At 43.0% G+C, this 17,348-nt stretch overlaps 1 protein-coding gene across 13 annotated transcripts in view; it reads left to right on the top strand.

The window, feature by feature from the left end:
* The window catches only part of FGGY (FGGY carbohydrate kinase domain containing), a 508,405-nt gene that overhangs the window by 64,573 nt on the left and 426,484 nt on the right, over nt 1–17,348 (top strand). For 10 of the 13 annotated variants that reach the window (XM_044944923.2, XM_044944916.2, XM_044944919.2 and 7 more), the window contains one exon: nt 16,357–16,445. The exons of the other annotated variants lie outside the window; for them this stretch is intronic. In XM_044944923.2, coding sequence (XP_044800858.1) covers nt 16,357–16,445 — 89 coding nt within the window. Of the gene's footprint in view, nt 1–16,356; nt 16,446–17,348 lie in introns of those variants that run through there. 13 annotated transcript variants of the gene reach the window in all.

The following is a 17,348-nucleotide window of genomic DNA, read 5'->3' as shown; positions in this document are numbered from 1 at the left end:
CTGGGAGGCAGCAAAGAAGAAATACTAGGTTTGGAGTTCAAGTGGCTAGGGTTTCACTTACTCTCTGCATGATCTTGGGAAATTCATTTCTCTTACGGGCCTTAGTTTCCTGTCCATAAAAGGTATTGACACCAGTATTTTGTATCAGAAGGTATTTGGTAAGTTGTAGAGTGCTGGAGGTAGTGATGTATATTCTGATGATGATTAGAACAGAAAAAGTTGATTTTTAGGAAAAAGGTTAATGAAGTCTATTTTCCATATGCTCATCTCTAAATACAGTTAAGAAACCTAAGCATGAAAGTAAAAATCCACATTTTCTTGAGGTAAGCACTGTTTTTTTTTCTTTAAACTATGCTTAATCTTGCTGGACAGCTTGGGGAATGGGTGCTGTCATTTGTGTTTGAGCAAATGGGGACAGGCTGAGTGTGAGTATTAGAGCAGGGCATCTAAATCAAGGCTAACTCAATCCTCTACCCTTCCTAGAACAGCTTACAGTCCCAGGGAGAGAGAAAATCCATCCTCAGATGCCCCAAGCAACTGCTTCCAGAGCAATTTCACTTGCACCGTTATGTGTAACTTTAGGGTACTGTCTTCAGCAAGCAACATTCTTAGGACTATGGCTATAAGAGCGGGCCCCTGTTTCAGAGAAGTCTGAAAATGCTAGCATGGTGCCCATCACTTCCTTCCAGAGTTGACCAGGGACATTCATTCATTCAGCAAATATTTACTGAAAATGTGTTTTATTCCAGGTATTTGGTTAAATGCAGTAAACCAGAGTCCCTGTCCTTAAGCAGCTCATATTCTAGTAGAGGAACAGAAATAAAGGCACAGCGCTCTGTAAGCAGGATGGAAATACACCCATGTTAGGGGAGAGGAGTCAGGAGGAGATGACGCGTAGGCTGGGAGTTGATGGAAGCGGGCGCTCGGCAGGGTGGATGACTGGTGCACGGAGGGGTCTGGCCGTCCAAGGAAAGCAGGCCTCCTTGGGGCTGCAGTGGGAGCAGTGAGAGCCTCGAATGTGAGAAAGCAGTTCTGTGAGTCAGTCTAAAAGCACCTTTTGAGGCCCTTTTGTGAATTCGCTACTATTCATCATGGGAATTTCCTTTGTAAACATTATGGAATGGAGCCCTAGCCCCAGAGAAAAGTCAGAACTTTCTGTCCCACCTGTTCTGACCATCCCACCGCAGGGCCTGGACCCATGGCGACAGGCTTGGCGTGCTCCTGTGGCTGCAGTGTCCTCCCTGGGCCCAAGGAGAACCCTGCTCATTTCAGTCCTCTCAGGACCAGACTAGACAGTGTCCCAGAGCACAAGGCAGGGAGTGAGCCCCTGTTGTCTGGGAGGGTGGGATGGAACACCTCCTTGGTGGGCGTGTGACTCAGAGGCGGTGACATCAGCCATGACTTCATTCCCTGAGAGGAGAGGCGGCTGCAGACCACGCGCGGGGCTCCGGCTTCTGCCCTTCCTTCTCCACCTCTGTCTCGTCCTGGGGACATTGTCGTGGTCTTGCTCTTGTTTGCCACGCATCTTTCACTTTGCTGCTTTTCTGTCCTCATTTTATTCACTTCTCATGTTTAACCTACTCCTTCCCTTCACCTTAACTTCCCCTTCTCTCTCTCTCTGTCTTTTGCTTTTGTCTTTTTCGTCTTCCTTCCTCTCTTCTACTTTCCTTTGTGTCACTTTCCTTCTCGCTCATCTTCTCTGCTCTTTTGTCTTCCTCTTCCTTCTTCTTCCTTTCCCTCTGCCCTTCTGTGTCCGAAAAGTATACGGAAGCTGGTCCTCCTACCTCCCCCTCCCCTCCAGACTTCCCTCCATGTTGTTGCTATCCTCCCCTTCCTAAAACTGGATCCACAAATCACCCCCTGCTCAGGACTCAAGGTGGCCCCCGTTGTCTTCTGACTTGAGCATCTAATATGAATTTCCCTCTTCCTTCGCCTTGGCACACGTCTCTCTGCCTGACCTTTCCAGCATTCCTCTCTCATGACCATGGATAGTGTTGCTGCTTCTTCCTGCACTTTGCTCAAGCCGTCACTGCAGCTGGACTGTCCTCCATCCCGTCTTCCTTAGTCTTTGCCTTCTCTCCACACTGAGGTCAGACTCTCCCTCACAAGTAATACCACCCCTCTGCTGCCTGCCCACAGCAGTGCCTTTCTTTCATGACCATGCAGCATCCTCAGTTTATAAATCAGATGTTTTCAAACTTAAGAATTATTTTTTGCTGCTTATCCAGCCCTGCTGAGTGTTTCCTATGCAGATTCTTTGCTCCACCTGGCCAATAAGCAACCTAAGAATTAGGACCAGTATATTCCTGCCTTTCATCTATGGTTACCTTCATGTGTAGCACACACCCAGCCACAAACTGGGACTGATGGACAAACTGTTGTGTGGTCAATAAGTATTTCATTTAAGAAATCATTATTTCATGTTATCTCAGGGACATAGGTGAATAAATTATGATCTCTTCTTAAAAGGACCTAAGAGTCTAATAAGAGAGACGGATTGGTCCCATATAATTTGAGAAAAGTAAGGATTGTGAGGGAAACTAACATTTACTTGTGATTGTGCCAGGATGAACATTGTGACAGGTATAACCTCATTGATTGAACCCTACTAACAGTGCGAGTTAAACATTGCTGTAAGTGAACAAAGGGAGACCCAGACATATTAGGTGACTGTTGTTCAGAAGTAATGTAATTACCAAGTAGGAGAACCTAGCTTTAAAAATTTTTTTATTATTTTAAAAATGTATTTTATTAAAGTATAATTGATTTACAATGTTGTGTTAATTTCTGCTGTACAGCAAAGTGATTCAGTTATATATATGTGTGTCTATATATATGTATACACATATATAAATATGTATATATGTATATATACACACATATACAAATATTATTTTAAATGTTCTTTTTCATTATGGTTTATCACAGGATATCAAATACAGTTCCCTGTGCTATACCATAGGACCTTGTTGTTTTTCCATTCTATGTGTAATATTTTTCCTCTGCCAATCCCAAACTCAATTTATCTCTCTCCCGCCTCCTTTCTTCCTTGGCAACCAAAAATCTGTTCTCTATGTCTAAGTTTGTTTCTGTTCTGTAGATAAGTTCATTTGTGTCATATTTTTAATCCTACATACGTGATACCATCTATTTGTCTTTTTCTTTGTCCAACTTCACTTAGTATACTAATCTCTAGTTACATCCATGTTGCTGCAAATAGCATTATTTTTGTATTACTGAGGAGTATTTCATTGTATATATGTACCACATCTTCTTTGCGGATCTTCCCAACCCAGGGATCGACCCCGGGTCTCCCGTATTGTAGACACACGCTTTACCGTCTGAGCCACCAGGGAAGTACGTTCATCTGTCGATGGACATTTGTATTGTTTCCTTGTCTTGGCTATTGTCAACAGTGCTACAATGAACACTGGGGTGTGTGCATCGTTTGAATTATAGTTTTTTCACTATATGCCCAGGAGTGGGATTGCTGGATCATGTGGTAACTCTGGTTTTAGCTTTGTGAGGAACCTCCATACTGTTTTCCATGGTGTCTGTACCAATTCACATTCCTACCAACAGTGTAGGAGGGTTCCCTTGGGAGAAACAAGGTTGAAACTAAAGTGCGTCGGTCTCCAAAGCCCATTGTCCTTCCTGAAAATGGAAATGTGGTGGAGCAGACATTCTAACTAATACAGAAATCACTTGAGAAGTGGTTACTCTGCGCCAGATGTTGTTCTGGACACTTGACATACCCTTGCTCATTGTTCTCTCAGTAGCTGTGTGGTAAAGGTGGTGCTGTGCCCTCTGTAGTCACCATAGACAGAGAGATTGAAGTGAAGGTAGTTGAGTAGCTCTCCCCAGGCCATGATGCATTAGATCTGGGATTTTCGCTCTTGCAGTCTGTCTGTGAAGAAGAAGCAGTGGAGAGTGCAAAGGCGCCTCTGTGCGGAGTAGAACATTGTGTTACTAGAACTGCCATTGCATCGGTCAGTTTGAGGAATCAGGGACAGGGTGGGGAGGGGTGGTGTTGAAAGGCAAACGTGTTGAGAGATGAGGCTAAAGGGAAGCCTGGGGCCATGCCACAAAATCCTTATAGTGTTCAGTGCCCTCCGTAAGGACTCTTTACAGAAGATGCAGAAGTGTTCCTTAGAAAGGATGTTTTCTGTGATGTTGGGCAGTTATGCACCATCATAAGGAAGAGTTCATGAAGTTCTGATCTTCTGCTACTTGAGTAGTGAAGGGATTCTTAGTTGTGGACCTTGTCCACAGACATATATATCATATGATATATATGTGTATACAGAAAACGAAGATCATGGCATCTGGTCCCATCACTTCATGGGGAAATAGATGGGGAAACAGTGGAAACAGTGTCAGACTTTATTTTTTTGGGCTCCAAAATCACTGCAGATGGTGACTGCAGCCATGAAATTAAAAGACGCTTACTCTTTGGAAGAAAAGTTAGGACCAACCTACATTGCATATTCAAAAGCAGAGACATTACTTTGCCAACAAAGGTCCGTCTAGTCAAGGCTATGGTTTTTCCTGTGGTCATGTATGGATGTGAGAGTTGGACAGTGAAGAAGGCTAAGCACCGAAGAATTGATGCTTTTGAAGTGTGGTGTTGGAGAAGACTCTTGAGAGTCCCTTGGACTGCAAGGAGATCCAACCAGTCCATTCTGAAGGAGATCAGCCCTGGGATTTCTTTGGAAGGATTGATGGTGAAGCTGAAACTCCAGCACTTTGGCTACCTCATGTGAAGAATTGACTCATTGGAAAAGACTCTGATGCTGGGAGGGATTGGGGGCAGGAGGAGAAAGGGACGACAGAGGATGAGATGGCTGGATGGCATCACTGACTCGATGGACATGAGTCTGAGTGAACTCCGGTTGTTGGTGATGGACAGGGAGGCCTGGCGTGCTGCAATTCATGGGGTCGCAAGGAGTCGGACACAACTGAGCGACTGAACTGAACTGATGCATATGACATGCACCATATCTTTATCCATTCATCTGTCAGTGGAAGTTTAGGTTGTTTCCACACACACACACACACACACACACATACATACATACATACATACATACCCAGATAAGTCCCCCAAGATGGGCCAAATGGAACTGTGAAGTACACCCATCCTTTATGTGTTGGTATAAGTAATGTTTGGGTTGAAGGAAACTGGAGAAAAAAGAGGAAGGCCATCCCTGCCAGCCAGCCTGGATCTGCCACCAGCTTGTCCTCAGATGTCCCAGAGCACACGACATCTGATGGAGCACTTTTCCCGCTTCGGCCCCCTCTCCAGTGTGCTTGGCAGGCGTTCAGGGTAGTGCTGCACTGACCCAGGAGTCCCAGCCAGGAAGTGAATGAATCCATTTTCCAATTAAAATGAAACTTCTCCAAAGGACCTGCTCACCCTGAGAAGAGAAATTTATCTTCCTGGCAGTCTGGCTTGGCTAGGATATGTCTGTGCCCCTAAGACAGACAGTGAAAAGCCATTAACTTGAATGAGAAAAGAGAAACTGTGACAGTCCTTATTCACAACCTCATTCATTTATCCATTCATGTCTTATTTCCATTTCCTTAAACTCCTATTTTGGTTGCACGTCTATGCTCATTCATTTATTTCTTCATTCATTCAGCTAATGTTATTCATCATCTATACATCAGATAGAATGCAAGGTCCTAGCAGCAGAGAGACTGAACAAAAACACAGTCCACGACTCTTAAGAATTTTCAGTGTAGCTAGGGAGACAGACACGTGAACAGACAATGGGAAGTGTCACGGTGGGGCTAGCCACTGAGTGTTATGGAGGAGCATAGCGCAGCAGCACCCCACTCGGTGTGGGGGAATCACAGATGTCATGGAGTGCGTGAGTCTTAAATGATGATGGCATGTTGGCCAGGTGAGAGAGGGAGGGTATCCAGATAAGCAACGCTGTGGATAAAGATGTAATAATAATGGTGAGAAAAAGGACAGTTTAGTGCCGTTATCTCAGAGATGGAGAATATCAGAGAGGAAGCTGCCAAGTAAGACATGGTTTACTTGTAATAAATTTACATGTAAATAAATTTAATCATTTTTTTTTAAAGAAGACAATGTCTTTTTTTGTTTGTTTTTATATGGACCATTTTAAAAGTCATCATTGAATTTGTTACTATATTGCTTGTGTTTTACATTTTGTTTTTTTGACCACAAGTCATGTGTGATCTTAGCTACCCATCAGGGATCAAACCTGCATCCCCCACACTGGAAGGCGAGTCTTAACCACTGAACCTCCAGGGAAGTCCTTAACTGCAAAGGTGGTAGAAAACTTTGAAAGCTCTCTGTGGGTGGAGCTGTATCTGCTGTTTGCTCTCATGTCCCTAGCACTGAGCACAGAACCTGACGTGTAGAGGTTGCAGAATGAATGAATGGAATGATTTACATAGTCAAATATATATTTTACGTAGGCCATTGTATTCTTTTTATTTTATTTTTTTAATTTAAATTTATTTATTTTAATTGGAGGCTAATTACAATATTGTGTTGGTTTTGCCATACAGCAACATGCATCCGCCACAGGTGTAAACGTGCTCCCCATCCTGAAACCCCCTCCCACCTCCCTCCCTGTACCATCCCTCTGGGTCATCCCAGTGCACCAGCCCCAAGCATCCTGTATCCTGCATCAAACCTGGACTGGCAATTCGTTTCTTATATGATATTATACATGTTTCAATACCATTCTCCCAAATCATTCCCCCCTCTCCCTTTAACACAGAATCCAAAAGACTGTTCTATACATCTGTGTCTCTTTTGCTATCTCGCATACAGGGTTATCATTACCATCTTTCTAAATTCCATATATATGCTTAGTATACTGTATTGGTGTTTTTCTTTCTGGCTTACTTCACTCTGTATAATAGGCTCCAGTTTCATCCACCTCATTAGAACTGATTCAAATGTATTCTTTTTAATGGCTGAGTAATACTCCATTGTGTATATGTACCACAGCTTTCTTATCCATTCATCTGCTGATGGACATCTAGGTTGCTTCCATGTCCTGACTATTATAAATAGTGCTGCGATGAACATTGGCCATTGTATTCTAATTGGCTGTGTAGAGGGTGGGAATTGAAGGGGGTTAAAGTTTGAAAGAGGCCATATCAGCTAGGGAGATAGCAGACCACCTCAGCACTTAATCCAGTAAAAAAGCAACTATTTATTTACCTTGTAATTACACAGGTTACTAATTTGGGATGGGCTAAGGGAAATGCATTTTCTGGTCTCTGCTGAATGTGTTCAAGAGTCCCTGGAGGGCTGCTGGCTTTCCTGATCTGGGCTCTTCTCATCTCTCTTGAAAGCATGGAGCCTTAGCTGAGATGGTTTGTTTTTTGCTCCAAGGGTCCTCTCATCCTCCAGGTTTCTGAGTTTCCTCATGCTGCAGCTCTACACTCCAAGGAGAAAAAAAGCAAGGTCTTTGAGACCTCTATTCAGGAGTGGTGCTTCTGCTTCATTGCATTAGTTAAACCAGGTGCTATGCCCAGCCCCAGTGATCTCCATGTGGTGGAGAAACAGGTTCACCTTCTTATTTTTTTTTTTTTTAGATGAAGTATAGGTGATTTACCATGTTATGTTCTGCTGTACAGCAAAGTGATTCATTTATACATATATGTAATTTTTTGGTATTTTTTTCCATTATGGTGTATCATAGGATATTGAATATGATTCTCTGTGCTATACAGTAGGGCCATGTTGTCTACCTATTCTCTATATAATAGTTTCCATCTGCTTACTGCAACCTTCCAGTCCATCCCTTCCCCAGCCCCCTCCCCCTTGGCAACCACAAGTCTGTTATTTATGTCCATGAGTCTGTCTCTGTTTTGTAGGTAAGTTCATTTGTCTCATATTTTAGATTCCACATATAGGTGATATCATGTTTGTCTTTCTCCTTCTGATTTAGTTTGATCATCTGTAGTTGTATCCGTGTTGCTGTACATGGCATTAATGTGTTCCTTTTTATGGATGAGTAGTAAGTACTCCATTGTATATATGCACCACGTCTTCTCTATCCATCCATCTGTTGATGAGTAGGTTGTTTCCATGTCTTGGCTATTGTGAATGATGCTGCTGTGAACACTGGGGAGAATGTATCTTTTTGGACTGTAGTTTTCTCTGGATATATGTCCAGGAGTGGGATTGCTGGATTGTATGGTAATTCTAGTTTTACTTTTTTGAGGAACCTCCATACTGTTTCCCATAGTGTCTGTACCAACTTACATTTCTATATTGATTCTTTTACTTTGGAGAGCTCTGACTAATACGGGGGGATGAAGAGGTGGGAACTGCTTCATGGATTACTTGGAAATTTAAACTAGAGAGATGATTGGATATAAGTCGTGAGAGAGAAGGAGAAGATGACTTATTGGGTAACTAGTCCACTGAGGAGGAGGGAAACATTTGGGGAAAATAATGGATTCTGTTATGGACCTGTCAAGTTAGAGGTTCAGTGGGGCAGTTTGAGATCATGCATGTTATTTGACTTGTAGTTGGTTGGAACCTTGGAAATAATTAAACTTGTTCAGGGAGCCCATGAACAATGAGAAAAGCATTTAGATGAGACAAGAACATCAGCATTTAAAGGGAAACTAAACAGGAGCTCGGGAAGGAGATAGAAAAGCAATGATGAGAAGGGCATGAAGGAGTCCAGGAGAATGAAGTGATAAGCAAGACCCCATTCAACCTCTACTTGTCCACATCTCCCACTTTATGTCTTGTCTGTTCCAAGACCTTAGCCAGTCCAAAGCCATCTCTTCTGTTAGGATCCTCCCCTCCAAAGACAGTACCACCTACTTGAAACTGTGGTTTCTAGGTCACCATAGCATCTTTCTCCTTTCCCCCTGCTTCACTTTATTGTGCTGTAGGGGAGGCAGACTGACTAGCACGAGGCCAGACATTAGGGATCTGTCGATATATTTTAGTCTGTCTTTCCACTTACGTGTTGTGTGACCTTGGGACAGTTGTGATCCCTTTCTGGTTTTTACTTTGTCAACCTGCAAGGTGAGGTTTATAATTTCTTGCCTTCCCCTTATTCTTTGCCTTAAAGAATTAGGCAGATCAGATGAGATCATGCATGTCAAAGTGTTTTAAAACTCATGAAGCTCTGCAGCAGTAATTAGAGTAAGATCTATTGACTTATTAGGCACTCGTGTTATTTCACTTAACCCTCACAACGTCCTTTGAGGTCAGTGCTAGTCATGTGCCATTAGAGGAAACTGAGGCTTAGAGAAATTAATTTGCCTAAAAGCTACACAGTTGGGAAGTGGCAAGGACAGTAATCAAACTCAGGTCTGCCTGACTCCAAAGTTCTTAGAGCCCACATACCAAAGCCTTGTTTTCCTAATGATTGTGGTGGTATCACATTCCTGGGCAAAGTCAGCCTTGTCAGTCATTTGTTTTCATACAAATGATAACATTTTTATGGTGAGGGAATCATTTCTAGTGTGGATTATAAATTCACCTCTCTGTATAATAGCAGGGTTTCAGGGAAGGTGTGGGGAGAGGATGCATGTATATATCTAGTTCTTGAAGATTAATTGAAATCTTCCAATGGAATTATTTCATTTTATAAATAAATCTGTGAAGGTACAGTAAAACAAATCCTTCTCTAAAAGGAATAATCTACCTTGTCAGTTTATTTTATTTTTGTGGAAGATTCACTTTTCTTTTATTTTTAATTAATTTTTATTGGAATATAGTTGCTTTACAGTGTCATGCTAATTTCTGCTGCTGCTACTGCTAAGTCACTTCAGTCGTGTCCGACTCTGTGTGACCCCATAGATGGCAGCCCACCAGGCTCCTCCATACCTGGGATTCTCCAGGCAAGAACACTGGAGTGGGTTGCCATTTCCTTCTCCAATGCACGAAAGTGAAAAGTGAAAGTGAAGTCGCTCAGTCGTATCCGACTCTTAGTGACCCCATGGACTGCAGCCTACCAGGCTCCTCCTTCCATGGGATTTTCCAGGCAAGAGTATTGGAGTGGGGTGCCATTGCCTTCTCCGATGCTAGTTTCTATTGAACAACAAAGTGAATCTGCTATATGTATACACATACCCCCTCTTTTTTGGATTTCCTTCCCATTTAGGTCATCACACAGCAATGAGTAGAGTTCTCTGAGCTATATAGTAGGTTCTCATTAATTATTTTATACACAGTATCAGTAGAGTATATATGTGTCATTCCCAGTCTCCCAGTTTATCCCACCTCTCTTAAACCTTTGGTGTCTGTACATTTGTTTTTTGTACATTCTCAGCAGAAGCATAAATATTTTTTTCTACTTGATCTTTAGGCTTCAGCTCAAATCTCTCTGCCATGAAGTCTTTTTTAGCCACCTCGGCCCCAAAGCCCTTTCCCTTCTATGAACAATGTCTATGATTAGTCATTAGAGGTAGATATATGGCCACACACAAAAAAATGAGTTATGAGGCTGACTCACCAAACCTTGCTATCAGGCTCATTACATGATCATCATACATCATCTTATTCATTACCGACTGTTTCCTTTGCACACATCTTTCTCCAGCTTCATTGTAATTTTACTTTAGAAGTGTTTGATCTTAAATTTCTTTATACCTCCTGAAACTTTTTTCATTTTTTTCCCAGAAGTTAGCTGGCTTTTGCCCTCCAGGAGTTTGTCCTTTTGAGATGGACTTAGGTGTATGAGTATATAATAAGGACGCAGCAAGAGATGGAGAGGTTCACTGAAAAGGTGACATTTGAGCTGCATTTGAATCAGGTAGACGTTTGATCATGATAGAAGATGGGAAAGTCAATCCCATAGTAGAGGCTTTAGCCTCGACAGAGACAGGGGAGTATGAAAGAGTACAGTGCATTTGGGGAAGGGAAAGAAATGAGGTGAGATCAGGGTGGGGAGTGGCGAAGAGAGAGGTGATGGGCAGTGAGCCCAGAAGGAGTCATACAAGTTATGGCCAAGTTGGAGCTAGGTTAAGTGTCCCGAGAGCCATGCCAAGGAGATAAAATGTGATTCCAGGCCATGGGGAACTGTCGAACCATTTTAAACAAAGAAATGTCATGGTATGTTTTAAGTTTTTTAGAAAGATACCTCTGGTAGCACAAACTTTTCAGTGTATCTGTCTGTCTGACTTGAAATATCTCCAGTGTTTGCTCTTTTTTCTCTGTAGATGGGAGTTTGAAGCACAGTTGTTTCATTCATTCTGGAAAGTTTCTAGTTGGGGATTATGACCCAGTCCATGTTTTTAGCCTTTTTTTTTTTTTTTTTTTAAGAATGACTATTAAGGATTAAAATTTTTTCCTGAAACATCTCTCCTCTCTGGGCTATTAGCCTGTGCCCTACTTCTCAGTCCTAAATGTAGAGCGAGGATAAGTTTTTTCTTTTCAGAATGTCCTTGTGCTGGAAAACAACGTGAGTATTGGAGATGATCCAGCAGGATCCTTTACTGGGAGGGGAAGTAGGAAGCTCTGTTCCTCCCTTTCATTCAGTGTAGACAGCAGGAAGCCCAGATAAAATCCCTTTGTAAGTCATAACAAAATACTTCATGATCCCTTTTTAACTGGTCACCCCTACTTTCCCATACTGTTCTTGGACCCTGGCATCCCCTGACATACATTGCAGCATCTGCTTCATTTTATCCCAAAGTTCCCTTGGCATCTAGAAGCCAGCAGAGACCTCACTGCCTCCCTGGACATGGCAGTGAGAAGAAAAGGGCGAAAGCTTCATCTCTGTGCCCCAGGCTGGTGAGGTGGTTGCTGTCTGGCCTTGAACCTTGGATTTACTACTCCACCTCCAGCCTCTGCTGAGACCCAAAGCTGTGTGTGCTTTGAGTGGTAGTCTCCTCCCAAGAAAGGCTGTGGTTTTAATGAAGTAATAGATGATTTTTTTTTTTTTTTTAAAGAGTTGTTCTCTTTGGTGGCTTCCAAGCCTAAGGGATTGCTTAGCTCAAAGGATTGTTATTGGAATGCAGAAGCCTTGATTGCCAAGTCACACACCCCAGTAACCGCTGATTTCTTCTTTTTTTTTCTTGAAAAGACTACTTTTTGTAAGTTGCTTGGTAACTGTAGGAGAGACTTAACTCCTTCAGCACAGAGACCTCCTAGTTTGAACTGGATTCAGTGCCCAGGTTATGAGACACGTCTAAAGTTGTCCTGTGATGGGGACCTGCTCTGTGTTTACTCCAGCCCATGTACCATTTGTGTTTTATGAGGGTTTCGAGGGATATAGAAGTTAAGTGAGTTGTCCAGGATTGAAAGTGAAATCTTTGAAATTTAATGTTGTTCTTGTTGTTGTTGTTCAGTTACTGGGACATGTCTGACTCTTTGTGACCCAGTGAATTACAGCATGCCAGGCTTCCCTGTCCTTTACTATCTCCTGGAGTTTGCTTAAACTCATGTCCATTGAGTCAGTGATGCCATCCAACCAGCTTATTCTCTGTCACTCCCTTCTCCTCCTGCCATCAGTCTTTCTTAGCATCTGGGCCTTAGTTGGCTCTTCTCATCAGTTGGCTGAATTATTGGAGCTTCAGCATCAGTCCTTCCAATAAATATTCAGGGTTGATTTCCTTTAGGATTAACTGGTTTGATCTCCTTGCTGTCCAAGGGACTCCCAAGAGTCTTCTCAAGCATCAGCTTTCTTTATGGTCCAACTCTTACATCCCTACATGACTACTGGAAAAACCATAGCTTTGACTCTACAGACCTTTGTCAGCAATAGCTTCTATCATGATGCTTTCAAAAGGCCAAAACCTACAGCTCTGATAGATCAGGGAGCTTCAGGGTGGTGACTGTGGCCTGGTGGAGAAAAGGAACCCTCACTTTAGAGCAGGTTTGGGCCAAGTCTTGTCTGACTTTGGGCAAAGTGTTATCACCCGAACCTCAGTTTCTATATCCTTGACATGTGGACTACTGTGTATCACCTACAACCTCTGAACCATCCTGAGAATCCAGTGAGATAAGGCACTGTCTTGAGACCCGGGCACTGTTGTAAGCTGTGGAAGAATCTAAGAGCACAGTCACTGTGTCTGATGCAGGTCCAGTGGTTCCAAAGGTAGAGTTAATTCAGTAAGATTGAGGCCCTGGGCTGGGACTCTACTGACTGGGGAGGGGCAGGGATGGAGGGATTTTCTCATAGAACTGGATTAAAAATCCATCCACAGCGGGTAATAGGCCCTTGGCCAGTCTGGCATGTGATGACTAAACACTTGTGAATCATGGAGCCCAACCTAAGAACATCATGGGAGCCTGCTAAGCAGTGTCAACATTTCCCAGTAAGGGATCGGGCTCTCAGAGCATCCCTTTCATCCTGGCATACACTTGCCCCCTCTCCTTTTCTGGCTGAGTTTCAGACTTTGCTTTTGTGGAGAAGACAGAGTACATACTACTGCTGTCTTCTGTCCTGAGAAGGGAGGCATTCTTAAGGATCCTCCACAATCCTAATATGATACCAATTCTGATGTCTCATTCTATGGAGAGTTTGAGCTGGGATCTCTGACTTTGCCTGGTGATGCTGGCATTGTCTCAAGAAAAGATGACCCACCAGGCTTCCTTGCCCCTCCTGCCCCTGAAGTGTCTCTTTCTGGCCCGAGGCCTGAAGTTCTCTCTGAGATGTACTGCCTGCCTTCCATTGTCCATAGCAGCCCGTCTGCCTGGCTACAGGCCGAAAGCTTTGATCCTGCAGGTCTGTAATGACTGTGTAGTAGATCTAACAGAAGCAGTTTTCCCAGTTGAGGAAGACTGCTTGGCTTTGGCTTGTAGCACTGATTGTTGCTGCAGCAGTTTCATGTTTTTTTCCTGATTGGCCTTGAATTTCTGGAGTCTTTAGAAGGAGGCTGCCATTTCTCCCTGAGAAATTGATCACTGAAACCACAGAGCATGTGGGAAGCAATCTGGGGGACTACCCAGAAGACATACTAGTAATTTCACTCATCATTTCAAAGGCTACCATTTCCTGACTGTGATCTATTAGTGTACAAAGGTACTGCTAGTTCAGAACTACATTTGGTCTATTTAGTTAACTTTAAGTATTACTTTTTTTTAACATTAAGATATATGGTTGTTCAAAGCAAAGTTTAGCCCTTTCTACATGTAAAGTAAAAATGTGTTAGTCACTCAGTAGTGTCCAACTCTATGTGACCCCATGGACTGTAGCCTGCCAGGCTCTTCTGTCCATGGAATTCTTCAGGCAAGAATACTGGAATGGGTAGCCATTCCCTTCTCCAGGGGATCTTTCTGACCCAGGGGTTGAAGCCAGGTCTCTTGCATTGCAGCCAGATTCTTCTGTCTGAGCCACCAAGGAAGCCCCTTCTGCATGTAAGCGCTCACCCAAATGCTTAGGAATTTAAAACAACCAGCAGTAACAGAAAATGGGCTTAATACTGCCTTTTACATCTGAGCTTTTTTGATGTTAGTGTTGTTTTAATGGGACGCTGTTCTGGGTTAATACTCATTTTCTCTGCTGTGATAAGTGTCTGTGTTCTGAAAGTTGTGATGGGGAAGGAGAAAATAGGAAGAACTCATAGAAGTTGAGGGCAAATGTGGATGAAGGCCGGTGGTATGTCTGTAAAATAGATACAGCAGTACTTGGGACTTTTGTATGCCACTCAGTGCTTCCTTGGTGGCTCAGCAGTAAAGAATCTGCCTGCCAGTGCAGAAGATATGGGTTTGATCCCTGGTTCAGGAAGATTCCCTGGAGCAGGAAATGGCAGCCCACTCCAGTGTTCTTATCTGGAAAATCCCACGGACAGAGAAGCCTGGCGGGCTGCAGTCTATGGGGTTGCAAAGAGTTGGACAGAACTTAGTGACTAAACCACAAGCAGTGGAGATAACACACGTGAAAAGCCTTTGTAAACTCTGAAGTGCCCCTCACCTGAGACAGTTTGAAAGGTGAAAATGAACAGTTTGGTTGATAACCCATATCTGTTGAATGTCTGCTCTACATCACCCGCTAGCTGACACTGGACTATGTCTCTTTTGGAGTTTCTGCCTTGTTGCCTCTGGGTTCCCAAAGATACCCTTGAGCTTTTGGTGCATTCAGCTTTGTTGTAGCCTCTTGGGGAGGAAATAAGTGAAACCAGGACATGGAGAGTTGCCTGGATGGTAGGAAACCTTTCTTGCTGCCACTTGTCTGCAGTGCTCTTTTCTTTGTGAAGTCCTACTTCTCCAGGTCCTTGGCAAAAAACGGCCACTTCACAGTTTCCAGCTTTATCTTACCTCCCGTTCCACTCAAAGGCAGAAGTTAAATGACTCTAATTGGATCCTGATTCTAAATTCCTGGGAGAAGGAGTCAAATTGGCCCCGCTAGGTCACATGTCTGTCCCTTGTCCAGTTAAGCGCGTTGTCTTCTACCCTTGGGGGAGACTCCAGACTGGGGCTGGAGTCATGTGATTTCCACCTCGCAGCTAAGGGTCCAGTCCTGTGTGGGGGAGGAGAGAAGACAATCATGGGATGTTACAGTTCATGAAGCTGAAAAGGTCCTTGGCCTCATGGAGCTTACAGTCTAGCAGGAGAGAAGGACATTATACAGATACTTGTGAGGTGATAGGGGTTGTATGACAGCCAGACCCCCACTGAGGAGGAGATCGTGGATGACCTCCCTAGGGAAGGCTGGATCTGGTTAACCAAAAGGGGCAGGGCAGTGTGGACCCTGGGAGGGAACAAGGTGGTAAGTGAGGAAGGAGGGTTCCAGACACAGGTAGCAGAGAAAAGAAAAAGCCCCGTGGTAAGGAAAAAAAAAAAAAAAAAATCTGGCCAAATTGGCAATGTGGAAGAAATTGGAAGCAACAGATATTTTAAAAAGATATAAGGATAGGTTGATTCAGTACCATTCTCTCTGGCTTAGATTGGAAGTTCTTTGTGGACAAGGGGGGATCATTCCTGTTGTTTTTGGAACCTGTTAGCATGGGGAGATGTTTTCATCTCAGGACACACGTGATGCAGGACACATCACATTTCATCAGGTAGTTTCCTAGTGTGATTTTTCTCCCCAGTTCCCAGCTGTTCAGCTTTGAAGTCTTTTTAGATAGACTTGAAGTCTTGAAATATATCCCCTTGCAAGATGGATTGCGTCCCCTTGCAAAGTGTACTTCTTCCCACTCCAGGTTGGCAAAGAGGAATAAAAGGGAAATTACAGTCATTTTTGGAAGGATCAATAATTGCCAATTTTTCTTTCCTGTGTACTGCTTTTATACTCCCCTCCCCACCACCACTTCCCAGCCCCTACACAGATGTTTTCTTGGGCATTGTTGGCTATGCTTTTGTTTTGAAAATTTTGAAACATTATTGAGAGAGGAGAGGAGGAGAAAAAATAGCCCATAATTGATTCTAATATATATTTAATTTGGCAGAACTTGAGAGAGACTTGCTGGGATAAGGCGGGACATTTCTTTGATCTCCCAGACTTCTTATCGTGGAAGGCAACAGGTGTCACAGCACGGTATGTTAATTACAAGTTGGATTTTATTTGTGTTCATCCATTCTTGGGTGTCTGTATATATATTGCTTTCTTAATGCGCTTTGACTGGATGTACTGTTTGTACATCTGCATGTGATTTTGCATACTTGAAACATCTTGAATCCATCTTCCACCTCCACTGCACATGCCCAAACACCATTGTTTTTATGAGGCCTGGAATGTGTGTATCCAAGGTGAAGACCATTCATTAAAATTGGACACATTTAAAGGAGATGTGAATAGTCCATTGTGAAATGTGACTATTTTTCCAAAGCCACTTTTTTACATGATGAAGAAAAGAAACATTTAGGCCCCTAAAATTAAGGCCAGAGATACGTTTTTTTAAGGAAGCTGATTTTAACTTGAACTAGATTGGTGTGTTAATGAAGGTATTTTGCTTTTTGTATCAATGTACCTGAATCATCCCAGAGGATAGAGGTATGTATGTTGATATCAATAGTATTTCTCAATACATTTTGAATGTTATACATAAGTCATGTGCTATCTGGCACACACCTGACAATTTAAAAAAAATACTCAAGTGTGATTGCAGCAGCTGCAGTAAACAGAGTGGATGTGCACAGATGTGCATATATTTGCACAGATAGGACGTGAACTCTCAACTTGGCATGCAAACCTGTTGTCATCTTGACCTCAAATTTCAGGGGATGCACAAGGGCAGGGGTCTTCTTATCTTGGAAATGACTCATAATTGCATATAAGAAAGAAGATCATTTCCCAAAGGACGGATAAACCTGCTTTAGTGTATATATTTAGGTGTATCTTAAATTCCTCTCTTTTAAATCTTCTCCATTTTTCTTTTTATTTAACTAATGAGAAGCTGGGATGGGGAGTTTCATTTTCCCTGTGCTCTTTCCGTTTGTC

The sequence above is a fragment of the Bubalus bubalis genome, chromosome 6 (genome assembly GCF_019923935.1).
Source record: "Bubalus bubalis isolate 160015118507 breed Murrah chromosome 6, NDDB_SH_1, whole genome shotgun sequence".
Classification (NCBI taxonomy): Eukaryota; Metazoa; Chordata; class Mammalia; order Artiodactyla; family Bovidae; genus Bubalus; species Bubalus bubalis.
This window is presented reverse-complemented; position numbering and strand designations above follow the sequence as displayed.